Consider the following 20178-nt stretch of genomic DNA (forward strand, 5'->3'; position numbering starts at 1 on the left):
TTGTTTTTCAAAACAGGGTTTCTCTGTGTAACAGCCTTGGCTGTCCCGGAACTCACTCTGTAGACCAGGCTGGCCTCAAACTCACAAAGATCTGCCTGCCTTTGCTTCCTGAGTGCTGGGATTAAAGACTTGTACCACCACTACTTAGCTAGCATTACACGTTTTTAAACTTCACTGCATAAGTATATTTCAAGACCAATACCTATGTTTCCCTGTTGTGAATAATTAAAAGTTTTCCTGTTTGCTTGGTGTTAAAATAGTCTAGTCAAGCATTTTGAATGTAGAAGTTTGACAGACACTTACAATGGGAACCGAGAGGTTCCTCCAGTTTTCCCAGGTTTCCTCCACTAAGTACTCAGGAATAAGCTTTTTATTGGAAAGGAGTGACTGTGGGAGTTGCCAGTGTCGGGCTGGGGAGCTAGTCCTGTTGATAGAGTGCTGCCCTGCGAGCCTGAGGACCTGTGTTTGGTCCTCGATACCCACCGAAGAATCCGGGGTCTACTTGTAATCCTAGTGCTGGGAAGATGGAGGCAGGAAGACCCCCCAGGGCTCACTAACAGTCTAGCCTACTTGGCAAGGTCTAGAAAATAGAGACCCTATCTCAAAAAGCACGGTGGACAGGTCCTGAGGAACCTGTTCTCCATATACATACCCACACAAAGAGATTTGCTAATGTCAGTTTCAGCAACTGTCTAAAACTTTCTGGTGCTATGATTTTAAAACTGGTTGTAATACCAGAATTAGTTGTAATTGCAGCCTGTACTAAAAATAAAGTCCCTGGATTAAACATTTGATACTAGTAGTGTATGATTCTCCCATCTTTCTCAGTATTTTTATAAGAATCTTAAATTCTAGAAGCTGGTTAGTTGTGGTGGTGCATGCCTTTAATCCCAGCACTTGGGAGGCAGAGGCAGGTGGATCTCTGTGAGTTCAAGACCAGCCTGGTCTACATAGTAAGAGCTTGTTTCAAAAAATTAAAAGAAGAAAAATCTTAAGTTGTGTATAGAAGCACTAGGTTGTCCCCATGTTGGTGGGGTGCGCTGGTGCTCTGGGAGGGAGTTGACAGAGTCCCTTATAATTCTATAAGCAGTGAGGTAGAAAAAAAATTTTCAAGGGGGGTGCATAAAAAGCTTTTTAAAAGTAGTAGTGTGTGAGAAATGGCTCAGCGAATAAAAGCACTTGCCACCAATCCTGATGGTTGAGTTTGATCCTGGCACCCATATGAAGGAAGAGAACTGACCCTGCACACTGTCCTCTGACCGCCACATGCACACTGTCATTATTGTGCCCACACACATACATTAAAGTTAAGTATAGGTATGCATACAAACACTTCATTCTTAGTGACAGTCGGATGAGGCCCAAGTGTGGTAAACCGTGATCCCCCAGTGTCTCTCCCTTCCCTGGTGTCCTCTCTAGGTAAGCTAGGACAGCCAGTGCCTTTCTAGAAAGACAACTGTATGCCGACTCTGCTGCCCTCTGCTGTGCTGAAACGGCGAATTCACGACTCAGATTTTTCGGAGTATCCGCACATAACATTTATATTCAGGATGGTAGCACTAGTAGTTTGGTTTCAATACAAATTATGCTGGAGAACTTGGAAACTTCACACGTAGTCATATATCCAAAATTTTCATTATCTTGACACAGATCTTGATAGTGAATCTCTTGATGATAGATATGCAGCTAATTTGTCCCGGAACTCATGAAGATAATTATATTGCTGAAAAAAAGAGGAGAGAGATGTTGAAATACACTGCAGAAAATTGGGACCGGAGTAGACCCCATACTTGCTAAGAACAGGAGGAGGAGGTGCTGGCGAGGCCAGGTGGGAGGGCAGGGGTGAGGTTGAGTAAGGAAGCTGCCCTTGACAAAAGGCAGCATGGAATTCACAAGAGGGTTTTTTTAAGCTTGTAGAATGTTTCCTTTGCTTCTGGGACTAATATTCAAAGACTCTGGCCAGTGTGGAAGGGCCTACTTTTTGATTGTGTTTTGTTCCCTACTGAATATGGAAGAAGGCATTCTTTTTAGCAGTAGTGACATAGTATAACAGGTGTACCATTGCTAGAAGCCCAAGCTACTAGTGCTTTTGATGACAGTCCATTTGGAAAAATTTTCATAAATAAATTTAAAAACCAAACCTCATATACAGATAAGTAAGTGCTTTGGGTGACTTTTTAAAGTTTAAATGTCTTCCCAAAAGACAGCTCTGGCAGCCACCATTCCTGATAGTGAAACCCTGATCGTGCTGGCTTTCCTCGGGAGAGGTGGGGAGGGCCCATTAGCTACAAAATGTCCAGGTGATGAGCCGACACCCACATTAGTGTGAGCTTCATTCTCAGCGACACAGAAGATGCAACACATGTATAATGCATACACATATCAGACCATGGCTTTGTTTGAAAGAGGAGAGTTGAATTTCCTAAATTTGAAGTATTTGATGCTAACAGAATAAAGGGAGTTCTATTTTCAGAACTTGTGTAGAAAAGTAGATCCAGTTAAGGTTTATTTTACGAATGGCTGTATTTAAACCTTGAGAAGCAGGTTGCTTGATCTGATGAGTTAGTATAGTAAATCACGGTACTTGATGCTGAGTCTGGGAAGGCAGACTCAGACCACAGGCAGCCGAAGGGTGAGGATTCCTAAGTACCCATGCTGCTGACAGCCTAAAGCTGAGACACAGTACCACAGGAAGGCAAATGAACTTCAGAGATGTACACAAACAGCGCCATCTGTAATCTGTCACACCTGCGTGTTGCTGCTGCCTTGTTTTGAAGTATTTGGGAGAACGGAAGGCATCTGGTATCCATGGCAACGGGCAATAATATAAGCACTGCTGCGCAGTTTTGATACCATTCATCAACATTTCAGTGGCACAGTAGGATCTCTGGATTGCTTGGGCTGCAAGTCTACCCAAGAAAATGAATGTTTACAGTAGCCATTTCCTGACCGAGTGGGAGCATCAGCCCCAGAGCTGACTGGGACAGAGCTGAGCAGTCATAGATCCCACAGAGAGTGAAACACACACTTTAACATCATTATTTTGTTCAAAATTCAGTGGCTTGTGCAGACACCTGGGCTGCATTTAAATATAAATGTAAAAGAGAAACCCACTTATGTGCATCACGGCGTTGGCATATCAGCTTCAAGGCCCTCTTGCACTCGTTTTTATTACATTGTATTTGAAGAGGCCACTGCAGCAGACGAGAACAGTCCTGCTCTTACCTTGATGGTCTGTATCGCCCCAGACCCCCTGAGATCTCGAAGGCTGTCTATGGCTTGCTGTGGTGATACTGAGTCGGACAAGTATAGGAGGAGGCAAGCAGCTACTGAGAACATAACAGAAAAATAATGGATTATTAAGAAACTGGTTTGGGTTTGTGGAAGAGACTAGCTAGCCAATCAGATGTTTCTTGTCACAGCAAACTGGTCAGTGTGATTGCTGCACGGGACTAAAAGACCCTTTATCCTGCACTCCTGAGAGTCAGCCTGATCTTCGAGTATAACATGGTTCATACTAACTGCTTTGCTGCTACAAACATTGGCTTACTCGTTTCTGTGTGAACATGCGTTCCATGTCTTATGTACAGGGCTAGGAGTAGAGTTTTGAGTCATGGTTACTCTGGGAAACAGAATAATTTTAAGGAGCAGCTGCACCGTCTTACATCCCCAACAGTAGGGCAGAGTTCCTGTTTCTCGGAGGGCTCACCAGTTCTTTCCATTTTTACATGTCACAGCCATAGCTGGCTGACACTGCTGGGCAGCGTTCTCATGTGCTTTTTGGGGAAACATTTACTCAGATCCTTTGCTCACTGGTTGCCATGGTAGTCTGTCTATATAGAGTACTCTATATATTCTAGATGTATTCCCTTACCAAATACATGCCGTGCCGTCGTCCCCCTCCCCTTTCTATGGACAGTCTTTTCATTTGACATTATCCTTTCATCTACAAAGGCTGTTAATTTGGATATTGTTTATCCTGTTTTACAATAAAAATAACTTACTACAGTGAGGCATTTCTATAATTTTTTCGTAGCACACTTTAAAATTAATACACAGGGTCTGGAGAGATGGCTTAGTGGTTAAGAGCACTGGCTTCTCTTCCAGAGGACCCGAGTTCAGTTCCCAGCAACCACATGATTGCTCACAACCATCTATAATGAGACCTGATGCCCTCTTCTGGCATAAAGGCGTACATGCAGATAGAGCACTCTTATACACAAAATAAATCAATTAAAAAATTAATACACAGTAAATAACTATATTTTGTTGCTGTTATTTCATATTTGTTTGGAGTTTGAGCAAGAGTCTCACTGTACACCAGCTTGACCTTGAACTCGTCATATAGCCAAGGATGGCCTTGAACTCCCGATCCTCCTACCTCTGTCTTCGGAGTGCAGTGATTTTTATACTTAGGTCACTCAGATATTATTTAGCATTTTCTGTCAGTATCATTAACACTTTCATGGAAAGAACATTAGAATAAAACAAGACACCAGTGCTAAGACTTGCAAGTGACCCTCCTGAGCCAGCTGAGGACAGCCGGCAAGCCCACCTAGGCATCCCAGGAAAAACCAAGTTGAAGGCTTTACTCCATCCCCGAGTCTTGGTGAACTTACATCGTGCTTTCTTTCCTTTAAATATAAAGTGAGATAAGGTCCCCCAAAAGGAGTTTGCCTACTTTGAAGTTAAACAGTCAATGAAAATAGATTTCTTACCAAGACAAGATCTTCCAAGTCCTCCGTAACAGCTGAAAGGGAAAGAGAGTTTTGAAGTGTGTCCATTTTCACTCTATCCCAAGTTACAGCTCAAGACCTATTCTCCTCTGCCTACTGTTACCTCTCCGACACCCAGCACAGCACCTTGCACACACAGAGTAGCATTGCTGAGTTAACCATCCCAAAGCAGTGTGTGCTCACTCAGGTGGGGAGGTATTCTGAATACCTGTAAGGGCCAAAGAAGGCTGCGGTAGTGACTGCTGAACCCCACGACCTACGTCTGAGTAATGGAGCACTAAACAAACATGAATCAAGGCTTTGCTTTTTCGTTTTGTTTTTCGAGACAGGGGTTTCTCTGTGTAGTTTTGGTGGCTGTCCTGGCTCTCACTCTGTAGACCAGGCTGGCCTCGAACTTAGAGATCTGCCTGGCTTTGCCTCCCAAGTGCTGGGATTAAACCACTGCCCAGCCGGAATCAAGGCTTTTATCTTTTAGGTAAAATCTGAGTGGTTCTGGACCAAGTGCCAACCACACAATGATCCTTCATCTATTTCAAGCACAGAGGTCTCAGATCACAGAGGGTTAGAGAGGGGCTGGAATCCTGAAACTGGCCAAGGTCTTTGGGCTTGCTTTAAACCTTTTACCTGTGAAATGTCTTAATCATAGAACCTATATCAGACTGAGGGTTGCATGAGGCAGTGTTTATAACGGGCTTAGAACACAGACTGGCAGAGAGTAAGAAGCCAGTGAATGGTAGTGGAAATGACCTGGCACTGGGAAGATGCCAACAGTTCTACAAAACTATACTTTCCAGGAAAACAACGGTCAACCATCAAAGCTGGACAACACTGGCTTTCGTCAGTTTCAGAGATTCTAAAAATTATATTGCAGGGAAATAGGGAAAAGCCCAGCCATCAGATACTTTGATCTTATGGGAGCCTGAAGCTTCTCCCAATGCAGGACCACCCACCCACCTATCGACTTCCATCTCCGAAAAATAGAGGTTGCTTTAAAACTTGAGAAAAAGATTTAGGATCTGTTGGAAAAATGGGCCTAAACATCATGTTTTAGTAGTTGCACAGATGCTATTTTGCATATACTTACAAAGAAATTAGACACAGTTGTGTATTCTGAAATTTTGCCTTTGCATTACCCCGAGGTGGGTCGGCTGTTTTATAGGAGATTCCACCACGCCAGCTTTTTACTCGGGTGCTGGGGATCAAACTCAGGCCCTCCCACCTGAGTGGCGAGTACTTTATCAACTGGTCTACCTCTTTAGCTCTTTAAGTCATACTTTAAAAGATTGCTTACTGTCGGGATTTTTTTTTCCTGTGAATTTTGAAAGACAAGTGACTTCATTGCTATGAAAACAACTGATAGGCTGAGGTGATAAATAAGTGAGACGGGACAGTGCAAGAATAATGGCACACGTTTTTGTGGTGGAGGGGGAAGGAAAATGCTTCCTCCATAAACGCTCAGATCCACTCAGTGCAGTAACGGAAGTATGCGAGGACTTCCCTCCCCCAGGGCCTGTGCTGGCACTCTCCATGATTAGCTCTCTAGTCCTGACAACAGGAGGGCGGCCATGGCTGGCCAGTGGGAGGAGTCATTTTGCCTGGCATGTTGCGGGTGTGGTGTCCAGGGAAAGAACATACTGTATCAGGGTTTTCCGGTTGCTCTTAAGGCAGGTGGCCAGCTCCTCCATGATTTCCCAGCAGCTGCCTATGTCAGGAGTCCCTCCATCTGGGATTGGGTGGTGATGGGTGACAATTCCAGACTGTTGGTACAGGTCCAGAAGGTTTGGGACTCTATATTTTGACAGCTCCCCTCTGGTGCAGAAAACAAATACATCTTGGATCCCGTAGCTCTTTAGTTCCTCTGCCAACAGACAAAGGCACACACAGATGCACACATAAAACAGGGCATGTTTAAATACCGTCAAGAGAAAATATGGAGTTACGTTCTTCAACCAAAGTAATTAACACGTGACAATTTGTAAATCTGAAATATCTGATGGAAATACCCGAACCAAAAGCTGATTAGAATTAGACCAGATTGATTTATAAATAAAATGCTTTTGAATGAATTTCAAAACAGGCTGATGGTATCGATATAGCACAAACCTTGTTCTTTTCTTTGCAATAAATACTGCCTTTAATAGTATTTAAACTCTTGAGAAGGAATGATAACACTGTTTTTAGGTTGTTGTTTCCATGAAATCAGCCATGTTCACTCTCATGCTGCCCTTCATTTTGGGGGTAAGCATTATAAATTATCTCCAGCTAGAGCTCCTGTGTTCTTTCCCTGGATCTGCACTATACCACACCAATGTGGATTTCCTTTTATAGACCGGGTCTTGAGAAAATAAGGTTATTAACTGCACTAACCTTCCATGGTTTAGCTCTTTTAATAGGGTGAACCAAGAAATATTCTCTAGGATTTTTTTTTATACTGGAACTTAAAAAAGAAAAAAGATTTCCTTTTTAAACTATGTGTATGTCTCTGTGGAGTCTGTGCACATGCATATAGATGCCTGTGGAGGCCAGAAGAGGGCCCTGGGGTTACAGGTGGGTAAAAGCCCCCCATGTAGGCTGTGGGAACTGAACTCGGTCCCCTGCAAGGGCAGCACCCACTCTTAACTACTGAGCCGTCTCACTAGCTTCTGGACCTTCTTTATGGCAGCATTCATTCTGGATTATTTAGTTCACAATAAATAATAATATAGTATTATCTAAGGGGGCCTGAAATTTGATATCCTCCTGCCTCAGTTCCCCAAGTGCTGGAATCATAGACATGTACCATCAAGGCCCGCTGAGTCTGATCTTGAAAAAACTATTACATTTTTACAATTGTAAAATAATCTTAATATACTTAATAAAGCCTTCAAAAGAGGGGATAATTTTCTATTTGTCTTCCATACACACTGGACAGAGTCTAAAATATGGTGGCTTTCAGATTTTCCCAGAGGAAGTTCTAGGTCTCCTACCAAGAGTTTTGATCTGTTCTATATAATGAATTCTATGTGTAATTTCATTGTTAATTAAAAAAAAAACTAGGATCTTCCTGTTATAAAATCCACTAAACAAATAGGAAACCCCAAAATATTTAAGATTAGCTTTGGACCAATGATTTAAATAGTATTTGCTTATGTCCTCCAAATGGAACATACAAGTTATTTCCTACCATCGTATGTATACCTAAAGCATAACGTGTTTATAGATACCACAAGGGTCAATTCAACTATTAGTCTCTTTTTGTCCTTTTTGTTTTTGAGACAGGGTCTCACTGTGTCTCCCTGGCTGGCCTGGAGCTTGCTATGTAGACTAGGGTGGCCTTGAACACACAGAGATCTGCCTGCCTCTGCTGGGATTAAAGGAGTGCGCCACCACAGCTGACTTGCTTCTCATCTTTTTGATAGGTAAGAAATAAAGTACAGGGCTGGAGAGATGGCTCAGTGGTTAAGAGCACTGGCTGCTCTTCCAGAGGTCCTGAGTTCAATTCCCAACAACCACATGGTGGCTCACAACCATTTGTAATGAGATCTGGCGCCCTCTTCTGGCATGCAGGCAGAACATTGTATATATAATAAATAAATCTTAAAAAAAAAAAAAAAAGAAAGAAAGTACATTAACCAACTACCAGAATATTAACCTACCACAACAAGTAGGAGAATGTAAGTGACCTAAAAAATTCTGTACTGGTCAGAATCAAACTGAGTGTAGATACTTGTGTGATAAGGCTCTTGGTGTTCCAAGCAGGTTATAATATTCCAGCCCATTCAGAGTAATATTGTGCAATTTCACAGCTGTCACCGTCATAAAACGTGCAGGTAGAATGTTGGGATTATGATTAGAGGGTGCAGACTGCAGTAGCATGAGCATCCATGAGCAAAGAAAATGGCTTACACTGCCAGGCCCACCTGCACACTGGCTTCACACATCTGACCGGGAGTGGACAACTTTACTGCTATCCCGGGGCTCCCAGCTCAGGCTTGGTTCATGCTACCACGGTCAAGTCTGCTAGGGACAGTGTGTTCAAAGAGACGGGCACCGCAGTATGCCAGTTTTCTGTTTACATACTTTGCTCCCTTGAACGGACACATTCTAACATCAGACACAGTTTATATGTGTAACCAGAATCGTGAGAAACAAAGTTATGTTCAGATAAATGATGAGGCCTTGGGTCCATCACAAATACCTCTTCACATGCAAGAAGTTCGCAGTTAGAAATGTCATAAAAATTTATTTTATATATTGAGAGGAGAAGAGTTTGACAGAGATTTTCAAACTTAAACAAACTAGTAGTAGGCTTTTCTCATAGTGAACCTACCTGTATCTTTTTGAATATTTCTTCTAACATCTTTAAATTTACAACCTACAGATAAGGTAAGTAAAAAAAAAATTACTTGGGGTTGTATAAGAAAGCATATTTGAGTACATATAAGCTACTGTAGAAAGTCATTTCACATGGCTATTCATGTTTTAATTCCATTTCAAATGTACATACTCATTTCTTAGAATCTTAGAGCTGTAGAAATTCGCAAATTCCACCGACGGAAGTCCCGAGGCAGGAGCTCCTGGCCATGGTCTTAACCTCATTTGTACCTGGGCTTTAAGTCTCACTGAACTAGGTCAGTCAGAAATGTAGCCCTGGGTGTGGAGGGTGTTCCTGAAGGCTTCCAAAGACAAGCTGCCCAGCACGGGTCTACGAGACTCATTGCGGACCACAATGAGCAACCTGCCGGCTCATAAATCTGCCTGATATTAATAGGAAGCTAACTGAGTGTTCTTACCTACCTGGAAGAGCACATAAGCCAAGAAACTGAGAACAATTCACTCGTGACAGAGGTAGCCTGTGGAGAAAAATTTACCAAGCTTAGTTTTTAAAAAAGCTAGATATGGGCCGGGCGGTGGTGGTGCACGCCTTTAATCCCAACACTCGGGAGGCAGAGCCAGGCGGATCTCTGTGAGTTCGAGGCCAGCCTGGGCTACCAAGTGAGTTCCAGGAAAGGCGCAAAGCTACACAGAGAAACCCTGTCTCGAAAAACCAAAAAAAAAAAAGCTAGAAATGGAAATTTAGGCTACTCAACAAGAGTGTCTGCCACAGAGGAAGGGTGTGTTAACATTTTACAGAGGTTGCAAAACACCAGTTATTGGTTAATCAGGTGGGGAGCAAGAAAGGCCTCTAATGATTGAAGGTTTGGAAAGGGGGACTTACATACTTCAATGCCATTTGTGTCTTCAAAGAGCAAGCTCATTTAAGTTTACCGAAAAGGTAATGACTCCTAGATCTCCCACAGGCAGCACCAGTGACCTAGTGGTATGCAACCCAAATACTTGGACCAGGTGTTTTTCAGAGCTCAGAGTTTAGGGTTCTAGAGTGATTGCATAGACTTGACCAACTGAGCATCCCAATCCGAATATCTAAAATTCAAAATGCTTAGAATAAAAAAATCTTTTCAAGTGCCAGTGTGATTCTCAAAAAGTTGTGGATTGGGGGGCCGGGCGGTGGTGGTGCACGCCTTTAATCCCAGCACTCGGGAGGCAGAGCCAGGCGGATCTCTGTGAGTGCAAGGCCAGCCTGATCTACAGAGCGAGATCCAGGACAGGCACCAAAACTACACAGAGAAACCCTGTCTCGAAAAACCAAAAAAAAAAAAAACAAAAAAAACCCACTAGAGTTGGCATAAGAGAATACTTGTTATTTTCAAGTACATGCATTATCTTGCCCAACTATGATGTCAAATCACATATTGTAGCTTACCCCTGAAATGCCAACATACCATGAAATTTGAATTGGAGTCTGTTCATCTTCACTAGGCTCTTCGTCTGAAGAATCAAACTCACTTGCTTGTATTGAAATGGGCTTCAAAAGAGATATTATATTAAATCATTGCAAGGAACATTTGCATATGATTTTCACACAGTCTATCCGTGATTAAACACCCACTGAATTAATATCTGTGATTTTTTTTTGGTCATTGATCTGGACAATCGGAGAGACCAGCAATATCAATAACAAATGATTACTGTTGACCATTTGATTAATCACAGCACTGTATGGTGGGCAGAATTGGACTTGGGCCAAGAGAAAGAATATCTAGTTCCTGGAACTGGTCCTGGGATAATCTCCGACAAGGCACTTGAGTTCACCCTGGTTCAGTTTTTCTCAACCCTGAAGTGCAATTTGCCCATTCCTTTTCAAACATTTCTTGGACCTTCTACTGACATGCTCTGGAGAGCTGAAGACCCTGTGATACACCGTCTACCTTCAGGATAGTTAAAGTGACAGCAGTGTGCACAATTACAGAATGGCCAAAGTGCTAAAACAGCAGAAACCACGTGCTGGAGAGCGGAGGGAATGACTAGCCATGTAGGGAGCAGCAAAGGGTTTCACTGAGACCATCAAGCCAAGCTTTGAAGAAACTGCAGATTTCTAAGTAGACAGGGAAGTTAAAGCAATCAGCGTGAAAATTCAAGAGCTGAGCCAGGTATGATGGTGCAAGCCTTTGATGTCGGGGGAACGCTAAGGCACAAGTTCTAGGACAATGGGATACATGGCCAGGCTGGCTCAAAAGAAAACACAAGAGAGCGGGTGGGCGGAGGATTGTGTATTCAGTAGAGAGGACTCAGAAGAGACAAAGCCAGTGGAAACTTGGCTCACCCCCTTCTAAAAAATAATCCCATACAGCCTAGCAAATGGGTGGACATACACGAACCAGCTTCCCCTCATCTTTATGAATCACTGGATCAGAAGAATCCAGGTGGCCCTTACGTGCTGATCTCAGCAGGTGTAACTCAATTCTGGATGCAGCACTTCTACATGGAAGAAAAACATACCACACCATTCCCACTCTCTAGCTGGAACCATTGGCGATCAGACATTTGAAGAGCAAGTGGATATAAAAAAACGTAAGTTTTATTGAGTGGCCAAACGAGAATGCTGTGGCTGAGTGACTCCCACATCATTCCAGAATGTGACTGATCCATCACTTCCCAGGCAGTGCTGGACAACCCAGGACTCCTGTATGCCACAGAGCGGACCAGAAAGCAGGCAGACCTCAAGAGAGGAGGAAAGAGAGGGCTCGCTCCTTGTATTCAGTTCCTCTATACTCAGAGATCAGATGGCATATTCCTCTTCTCTGGGGACAGTGGAGTCAGAGGCAGGAGTGAAGGACAGCTGACATCTCATGGACACAGGACTCTCAAGAGTAACCAACTAACGGGGCTGCTTGAGCTCTTCTATAAAGGTCTTGGCCAGAGGAGCGCATGACAACTGACTTAGGCTATGGATTGGGGTTTCTTTGGAATGCTCTTTGGTATGAAAACCAACGGAACCCAAATGAAGCCTCTAAGTAGCGTGTTAGCTGTGAGGTAGGAACTATGGGTCAGGTGGGGCTTCAACTCCTGGCTAGGAACCGCCCCCCCCCCAAAAAAAAAACCCAAAACCAAGACTTTAAGCTTGTGTGGCCCATCCACTCCATCCCTTCTAGCCAAGTGTGGATAAATCTTAACAGGCTAGACTTCCCTGCTTTCCCATGCCCAGGGATTCTGACTGCAGGCAACAGGATGCAGTGCCAAGAGGACCCCGAGGGAGGGTGGCGGTCGTGATGTCACCCACACACCGGGCCGTGACAAGCCTTTGCACTTGAGACATCAAGTCACCCACAAACCAGGTTGTGACAGCCTTTGCATCTGAAGTATCAAGCCTACTGGCTTGGCCCGATCTGGCAGGGATGTCGTGAGCCCCCGCAGGCCGTCAGCCAACCGCAGTGCCCCTGCTCCGCCACTCTCCACCTCCCCCGCGTGCAGAGCGGTTACTGTGAGTGTCGCCCCGCTGCTCGCCCAGCCACGCAGCCGAGGCCGGCCAGCGCCTGTCCCTGCGGCGCGGCTCCTTCGGGTCCCGCCGGCCCCACTCACCGGCTTCATCCCGGGCCGCGGCACGCCGTAACCAGTGCGGCCCCCCTAGCAGCATCCGCGTCGCAGCCCGCGCGGAGTCCGTCCCCCGTCAGCCCATTGGTCCATCCACGTGGGAGGCGGTGCGGCGCCTTCTAGCAACCAATCATATCCTCGCTCTGTTTCTTACTCCGTGCCCTGGCTCAGCCTCTAACTGCTCATTGGTTCGGAGGAAGTCTTTGAAAGACGCGCGGGAGGAGGGCCGGGAGAAAGTGGATTGGCTGGAGGGCTCCGCCCCCTCAGCCAGTTGGGGGCGTGGACGTAGCAAGGGGCGGGGCGTGGGTCTGTAGAGGCTGGTGACCTTAGACTCAAAAGATTATAGTTCAAGTTCAAGGGCTGAATCCTATGGGACCAGAAAAAGTCTGTGTTTTAAATGAACTGTGAAAACTATAAGCCAAGGAATCCTCCTTGTACAAGCAGGGCAAATCTATCTTTTGTAATAGTCAGGCTTTCAAATGAGTGCTATGGAAGACAATCTGCTTTGCCCAAAGTCTAGTAACTTAAAAGTAAATTACATCCCCAAACATCCACAATTAGTGTTTATCCAAATATCTCAGCCCCCGGCTCAGCTAGGTTGATGTACAAAATTGTCAACATAGAGACCCACTGGGATTTTCTATCGTTAGGGAACACTTTTAGATTTGTGCTGTCTGTATTGATCACCTATCTCCAAAATCAAAAGTTAAGTTAGAACAACAAAGCAATAAATGCTACTTTACAGCTATTCTCTTTTAATGTTAAGCCTGCTTCCTTAGGTGATGTTTCAGTAGACATAGGAAACTAGGTACCACTCACCACAAATGTACTATTGGTCATAGTACGATATACAAGAGCCTCCATGAGGGTATATAGTTCAAAGAATCATCCAGCATGTAAGTGCCTGTATTCTGATATGTGACTGGATAACAGGCTCTTTATCTAAATTTTAAATAAATTTTCATTCATTTCGCAGTATACCAGAATGGCCTGTGTGAAACTGTGAAATAGGCAAAGTGTGGCTGTTAGTGTCTGCTTCCTCTTAGGTTTTCTCTGATCGCACTCTCTCAGAGGTCAGTCAGGCTGAAACATCTGCCACACTCTGTGAACTCCCATGACACCGAGGGGTGAGCAGGACCAGGAAGTGGGTGGGATGTGGGGCATATGGGATAGTAAGATGAGGACGAGGTGTGTTGATTAACAGGACCCTGTGTGTGGAGGAAGGTGAGGAGCTCAGGGCTGGAAGCGCTGGAAAGGGCGGCGAGGAGCTGACCTAGAGGAGTTGCTAAAGCACCCAGAGCCCACAGAACCACATCCCACATCCAGCCTCACTTGCTTACCCATAAGCCTGGGTTATGGTTTGAATCTGAAATGTCCCTCACAGGGTCCTGTCTTGGATGCTTCATCCCAGCTGGGGGGACTACTATTTTGGGAAGTTCTAGAAACTTGGGGGATGTTGTGTAAGGAATTGTCTCCTTTCATTACGGAATGTGGTGAGTTCAAAGTCCTCATTTGAGGGAGTAGGTCCCCAGAAGTGGGCACTGTGGGCTTATTATTCCTACCTACTTCCAGTGGCCTCCTGCCGAACACGGGTCTATAAGAGCGGCACGTGCTCTCGACCCCAGCATCTCTCCAGCACCCTCAGCTCGTTTCTATGCCAATCTCTTCCTGAGCCGAAGCTTTATAATCATCTGATCGTCTCCTTCGGCTTAGGTAAGACACTAGATGTTTGTTTAGTGATCTGTTACATGGTACAAGTGGGCTGAAAAATTTAACCCACTGTTTCCCGACTGCGGATCAAAGAAGACTGACGGCCTTAAGCTCTCGCCACCGTCAGGATCTCCTGTCATGACAGACCGCTTTCTCAAGCTGTGAACCAAAATAAACTCTTTGTCCTTGAAGTTGATTTTGTTAGTATTTTATTACAGCGATAGGAGAAGTAACTAGTAAAAATGGTCTGTAGCCCAGTTTCTGGTAGAGTTCTTGTTCCCCGAAACCTCATAAGCCAGGCCTCCACTGTCTGCGTTTTTTCTTGGGATTCTAACCTTCCACACGTCTACTAGAATGACTTTTTAAGCTCCAGTCACACCATTCCAGGGATTTTCTAGCCCACAGCTGCAAACTCTTCCACATTCTTCCCACAAACCAGTTCAGAACACTAAAGAAGCACATGGTCAGGTTTATCACAGTAACAGCCCCACCTCTTGGTTCCAGTTTTCTGTTTAGTTTCTCTTCTCATTGTTAGGACCAGATTCCTGACAAGAAGCAAGGAAGAGAGGGAGGGCTTATTCTAGCTTGCGTTTCCTGGGACTCAAGCCACCACAGCAGGTAATGTAGCAGGTAAGGAGGGCGTGGCAGCAAGAGCAGGAGTCCAGCTGATCCCATTTCATCCACAGCCAGGACCAGAGAGTGTCCAGGAAGCAGGAATGGGCACTAAAGCCTTCAGGCCTCCTTCCAGTGACCCATTTCCCCTGGGGAGGCTCCATCTCCTAATTGTTCCATAACCTTCCACAACGGTGCAACCGGCTTAGGACCAAGTGTTCAAATATATGTGCATAAGTAGGGTGGTGGGTGGAGACAAATGGCATTTCCCGTTCAAACTATAACATACCACTTAACCTGAAAGGCATACCAAGTTCAACCATCAGTCAGGACAGAATCCTGAATTTTCAGAAAGTTTGAAATTGAGTTGACATCATTCCCCACTGCTTTGTTCTAATCATGCATCCAGTGAGCAGCCTAGAAAAGATCAGTTCTTTTTTCTGGTAACTTCTGCATTTGATTATCAAACTGCCATCAAAGCTATGTGTACTGAAGAAAAAGATAATAGAGGGAGGCCATCGATCCGTGCAACAAACTAATGTTTACACAAGCTATAAAAGTCACACATTCCCAGAGTTGGTTAGATTCCAGTCTACCAGGGAAGGTGTGGAGGGCAAAGTCACTGGGAGGTGGAGCTTCTGGTAGAAGTCACTTGCTAGGAGACAACTGGTCTCTACCTCAGAAGTGTAGAGGCAGGCAGTGACTCAATTTCAGGTGGTCCCATTTGGAACTGAAGCCCCTTCCCTGGCCGTCGTCTACATAAGTCTAGTCAGTATCTACAACTATTCCATAGCTTATGTCTCCCCTGAGGGCTGTCCCCATCTGAACTGGCTCTCCCAAGTTAAAGTCTTATTCATTAAATCTAAGCCTGTTTACTCTAGAGAGTTCATCATAACTGGTCCTGGAGCCAAAACTCACCAGCAGGGCCACTATCAGATTTTAACTTAAAGTCCAAAGAATTAGAATTTGTGGATTCAAGAGTAAACAGTCACAACCCAAAGGCTTTTCTTTTTCTTTTCTTTTCTTTTTTTTTTTTTTGTTGAGCAAAAATAATGTGTTCCCTTGCCCACCTCTCTCTCCAACACAACTGCCACTCAAACTCTTCTATCTAGACCTTCTGGGGTCACCACTGGTGACATCATTAAATTCACCTTAAAACTGAGACTGAGAGAGAAGCTTCGATTCCTCCTGCCTACAGCCAAATACCAAAAAGCTGGTCATTTACAAAGAATGGAAACGTCTTAGGCTCCCTGTTGGGGGGGGGGGGGGCGCTGTGAAGCATAAGATGAAGGGGTAGACTCTAGCGAGGTCTTCTTTCTGGGTCACATGAAGATTTCACATGGTGAGGGAGCCCAGGCGTGTGAGCAATGGAGGCAGCCGTGCCCATCCTTTACCAGGAGCTCAAAGGCTTTTCTTAGGCAGTTCCAGAGGACCAAGCAACGTGTTCCAACTTCAAGTGACAAACATGGCTTTCCCAAGATCCCTTGAGTGAAAAGTTGGTCCAGACTGACCCTCTTAAAACCAGTTAGAAAGCTGAGGGTCGGGCTGGAGAGATGGCTCAGCGGTTAAGAGCACTGGCTGTTCTTCCAAAGGTCCTGAGTTCAATTCCCAGCAACCACATGGTAGCTCACAACCATCTATAATGAGATCTGATGCCCTCTTTTAGCCTGCAGGCAGAATACTGTATACATAATAAATAAATCTTTAGAAAGCCGAGGGTCTCTCTGAGTGTTAGATGTCTGAATCGGGGAGAATTTATTAGCAAAGCAAAAACTATTCATTAAACTTCTAAAAGTAGGGCTGGAGAGATGGTCGGTCGTTAAGAGCACTGGCTGCTCTTGTAGAGAACCTGAGCTCAGTTCCCAGGACCCTCATCAAGGCAGTTTATAACTGCCTATCACTCCAGTTCTAGGGGATCCAGTGCCCTCTTTCAGGCCTCTGGGAGCACCCATATATGGCATACACTCATGCAGATGCACATACATACATGAAAATTCTTTAAAAAAGAATTCTTTAAAGAATCTAAGCATGTCTCTAGCGACTGTTCATCTTTCCATGCTCTCTCCTTTCCCCTGCAGCTTCCATGGGTAAAAATCACAGTAAATCTCATCCGCTCTGGAGACTGGTTTTGTTTTCCACACTCAAGATTCATACTCAATTCACCAATTGGTGCAAAAAGAGCACAGTGCTCTTTCTCCTTTGTCACTCTCTTTGATTCAGGTGAAGTTACAAACATATAACATTTTACATCAATTGTTAGCATATACTAGATAACATAAGGCTATTCTTACTATTTTTTTTTTCCGAGACAGGGTTTCTCTGTGTAGCTTTGCGCCTTTCCTAGAATTCACTCTGTAGCCCAGGCTGGCCTTGAACTCACAGAGATCCACCTGGCTCTGCCTCCCGAGTGCTGGGATTAAAGGCGTGTGCCACCACCGCCCGACATTCTATGTATCTTTTAAGAAAATTATTTCCCATGTTTAGCAATGACTTCAGCCTTTAAGGGTGAATATTACTGTTTCCAAGCCAGATTCTGACAGGAGTACGAGGGGTGACATGATAGTCACTGTGGCAGGGCACAGTTGGGTTGAAGAAGAAAAAATGGCAGAAAGTTTGAATACAGCCCTCCCACCCCCAGTTTATCTAAATCTTTGGTCTTACACTACAAACAGATGTAACTTGGAGACAAAACCAATATGCAAACTTCACATTTTTAATTTATCCTGAAATCCATCTTTGGATATTTGGGGGTTCTTCATTTTCCCAACTGAAGAAGCGAATAAAACCGAAAGATGTCATCTGAGTTGTAGACCTCTCCCGATCCCTGTTGACTGAAATGGCCCAAGGCAGCCAGATGAGCCTCATCTCCTGGGTTTTGAGATAATAGGTCATCTCAAAATTCCACAGAGAACGCACAGTTCACAACATACACAGAACAGCTGCCATTCAGTATGCTGGGGAACGCCACAGCATCCAGGCATCAAACATCTGTCACCTTGTGCCTCTCCAGACTTCCTTTCCTTTCCAATGCTTTTTGTCATATTGCAGTGAGTCAGGACTGTCCTAGCACATCCCACTTCTATTGCCAACTGGGTCAGGGGGATTCCCTATGCTCACCTCCAGATTTGCTGATTTGCTGGGGTTATCAGGGTTCAGTAGCAGAGCTGCCCTGGTAGCTGTGCTCTGTTAGAGCAAAGGACCACAAGCAAAGGCAGAGGACTTAAATAAAGGTGCATGAGGCAAACTCTGGGGGAAGGTGGGTCCAAGCTTCCAAGAAAGTTCTCCCAGGGAAGGTACACAGGACTTATTTATTTATTTATTTTTATGTATACAGTGTTCTACCTGCATGTGTCCCTGCAGGCCAAAAGAGGGCACCAGATCTCATTACAGATGGTTGTGAGCCACTCTGTGGTTGCTGGGAATTGAACTCAGGACCTCCAGAAGAGCAGCCAGTGCTCTTAACCTCTGAGCTATCTCTCCAGCTCCAACACAGGATATATTTAATAGGTTTGACACTAATGTGAAAAGTTGTTAACTGAAAAAACCCACTAGTCAGTGACCAGGGTTTCTATTGGATACTGTGTACATAAGTGGAGAGGGGAAATAATGAAGATGGCCTTTGTGGGAAGCTTCTGAGCTATAGTGTGTCAACTCGTACACAAAAAACAAACAAATAAACAAACAATGCCCCCAAACAAAGCAACAAACAAACAAAACCAAAAAACCCACCACCACCACCACCACCACCACAACAACAACAAACAAAATACCCCACCAAACAGCACAACCACTTAGCTTCCTCCTGTTGAAGAATTCAAGGGAGGCTTCAGGTCAGCTAATTCATATCTCTGTATGACTATGGGGAACAATTTCTCTCAGTGTTTTTCTAGGGTATCTAATATTCCCTCACTCTAGAACAGTGGTTCTCAACCTTCCTAATGCTGCAACCCTTTATTTAATACAGTTCTTCATGCTATGGTGACCCCCCACCACAAAATTACTTTGTTACTACTTCATAACTGTACTTTTGCTACTGTTATGAATCGTAATGTAAATATTGGATATGCAGGATATCTGATATGTAATCCCTGTGAAAGGGTCATTTGATGGGGCAAGGGGTTGTAACCCACAGGTTGAGAACCACTGCTGTAGAACATTGACCTCTATTTCTCTCAGTGTTGTCTCAGATTTCTTTCTTGTTTTCCATCATCAAGTATCTTACCCATCTTGCCAGAGCATGTCAGCCCACTTCTGCCCAGGGAGTCACTTTGAATGGTATGCAAATTCTACATCCAACTTCAACAGGTGTGAGTGTGAGCACAGCCCCAATCTGGTCTAGCTCTTGCCAACCCTGCAGAGAGAGGAACTCAAGCTTTGGTCCTAGGGTGGGAAGGAATAGAGGGTTAGGATACAGGAAATGCTGGCTGTGTTCAGCTTCCATTATTCTCTTCACAGGCAGGACTTCCTCTACTCCCCACCTTCTGAAGTTGACACATTTTGTGAACTGTTACTGGAACACAGTATACCCAATCATTTAGGGCTTGTCCATGGACACCTTTGAGTCTAACGGGACAGTTGAGTACTTACAGCAGAGGGAGTGTGCCTGTCTTATAGTTTGGACCTTGACTATCCCACAAAAGCCCATCTGCTGATGGCCTGGTTTCCTAGCCCATAGCCCTACTGGTTTTTCGAGACAGGGTTTCTCTGAGTAGCTTTGTGCCTGTCCTGAAACTCACTCTGTAGTCCAGACTGGCCTTGAACTCACAGAGATCTGCCTGGCTCTGCCTCCTGAGTGCTGGGATTAAAGGCGTGCACCACCACCGCCCGGCCCATAGCCCTACTGGAAGGCAGTAAACCTTAGTAGGAGGACATTAGGTCATTGCAAGTGTGCCCTTGAACTTGGTATTGTCACTTTGGCCCCTCCTCCTCTCTTCTCTTTGCTTCCTGGCTGCCATGGGATGAACTACTTATATTTCTGCATACCCCCACCATGATGTACTGTCCCAGTATCCACACCCCCCCCATACACACAAAACAAGGACCAAGTGACTATGAAACAGTGAGCCAAAATGACTCTCTTCTCCTTTCAAGTGCAATATCACAGATGTTTTGGGCAGTAACAGAAAGCTGATTAACACAGAGCCCAGGATTTACAAGCAATGTTTTAGAGAAAAGTTTGCCCATGCCCACACTAGTCCAGAAAAGAAAC

The 20178-nt window shown here is 44.7% G+C and overlaps 1 protein-coding gene across 2 annotated transcripts; it reads right to left on the reverse strand.

The window, feature by feature from the left end:
- Window positions 1–1523: 1523 nt before the first annotated feature.
- Window positions 1524–12723, reverse strand: Cdkn3 (cyclin dependent kinase inhibitor 3). 2 transcript variants are annotated; one of them, XM_052733433.1, is made up of 8 exons: window positions 12636–12723; window positions 10499–10581; window positions 9513–9568; window positions 9046–9090; window positions 6372–6594; window positions 4719–4750; window positions 3226–3326; window positions 1524–1723 (listed from the first exon to the last, which is right to left on the reverse strand). In XM_052733433.1, the coding sequence occupies exons 1-8, from the start codon at window positions 12642–12644 to the stop codon at window positions 1637–1639; spliced, it is 636 nt and encodes a 211-aa protein (XP_052589393.1). In that variant the 5' UTR covers window positions 12645–12723; the 3' UTR covers window positions 1524–1636. The 2 variants fall into 2 exon arrangements, with proteins under 2 accessions (XP_052589393.1, XP_052589392.1); XM_052733432.1 differs by having other exon boundaries at window positions 3226–3329; window positions 12636–12718.
- Between the last annotated feature and the right edge of the window lie 7455 nt (window positions 12724–20178).

The sequence above is a fragment of the Peromyscus californicus genome, unplaced genomic scaffold, assembly GCF_007827085.1.
Source record: "Peromyscus californicus insignis strain IS unplaced genomic scaffold, ASM782708v3 Scaffold_12__1_contigs__length_115047231, whole genome shotgun sequence".
Lineage (NCBI taxonomy): Eukaryota > Metazoa > Chordata > Mammalia > Rodentia > Cricetidae > Peromyscus > Peromyscus californicus.

What these genes read in the sequence shown, in the direction of transcription:
- Cdkn3 (XM_052733432.1), bottom strand. An exon ending in AACCGGAAAACCCTGATACA is followed by an intron (nt 4,751 to 6,371) that starts GTATGTTCTTTC and finishes TTTCCCTTTCAG; the next exon opens with CTGTTACGGAGGACTTGGAA. An exon ending in GGGCGATACAGACCATCAAG is followed by an intron (nt 1,724 to 3,225) that starts GTAAGAGCAGGA and finishes TCTTTTTTTCAG; the next exon opens with CAATATAATTATCTTCATGA.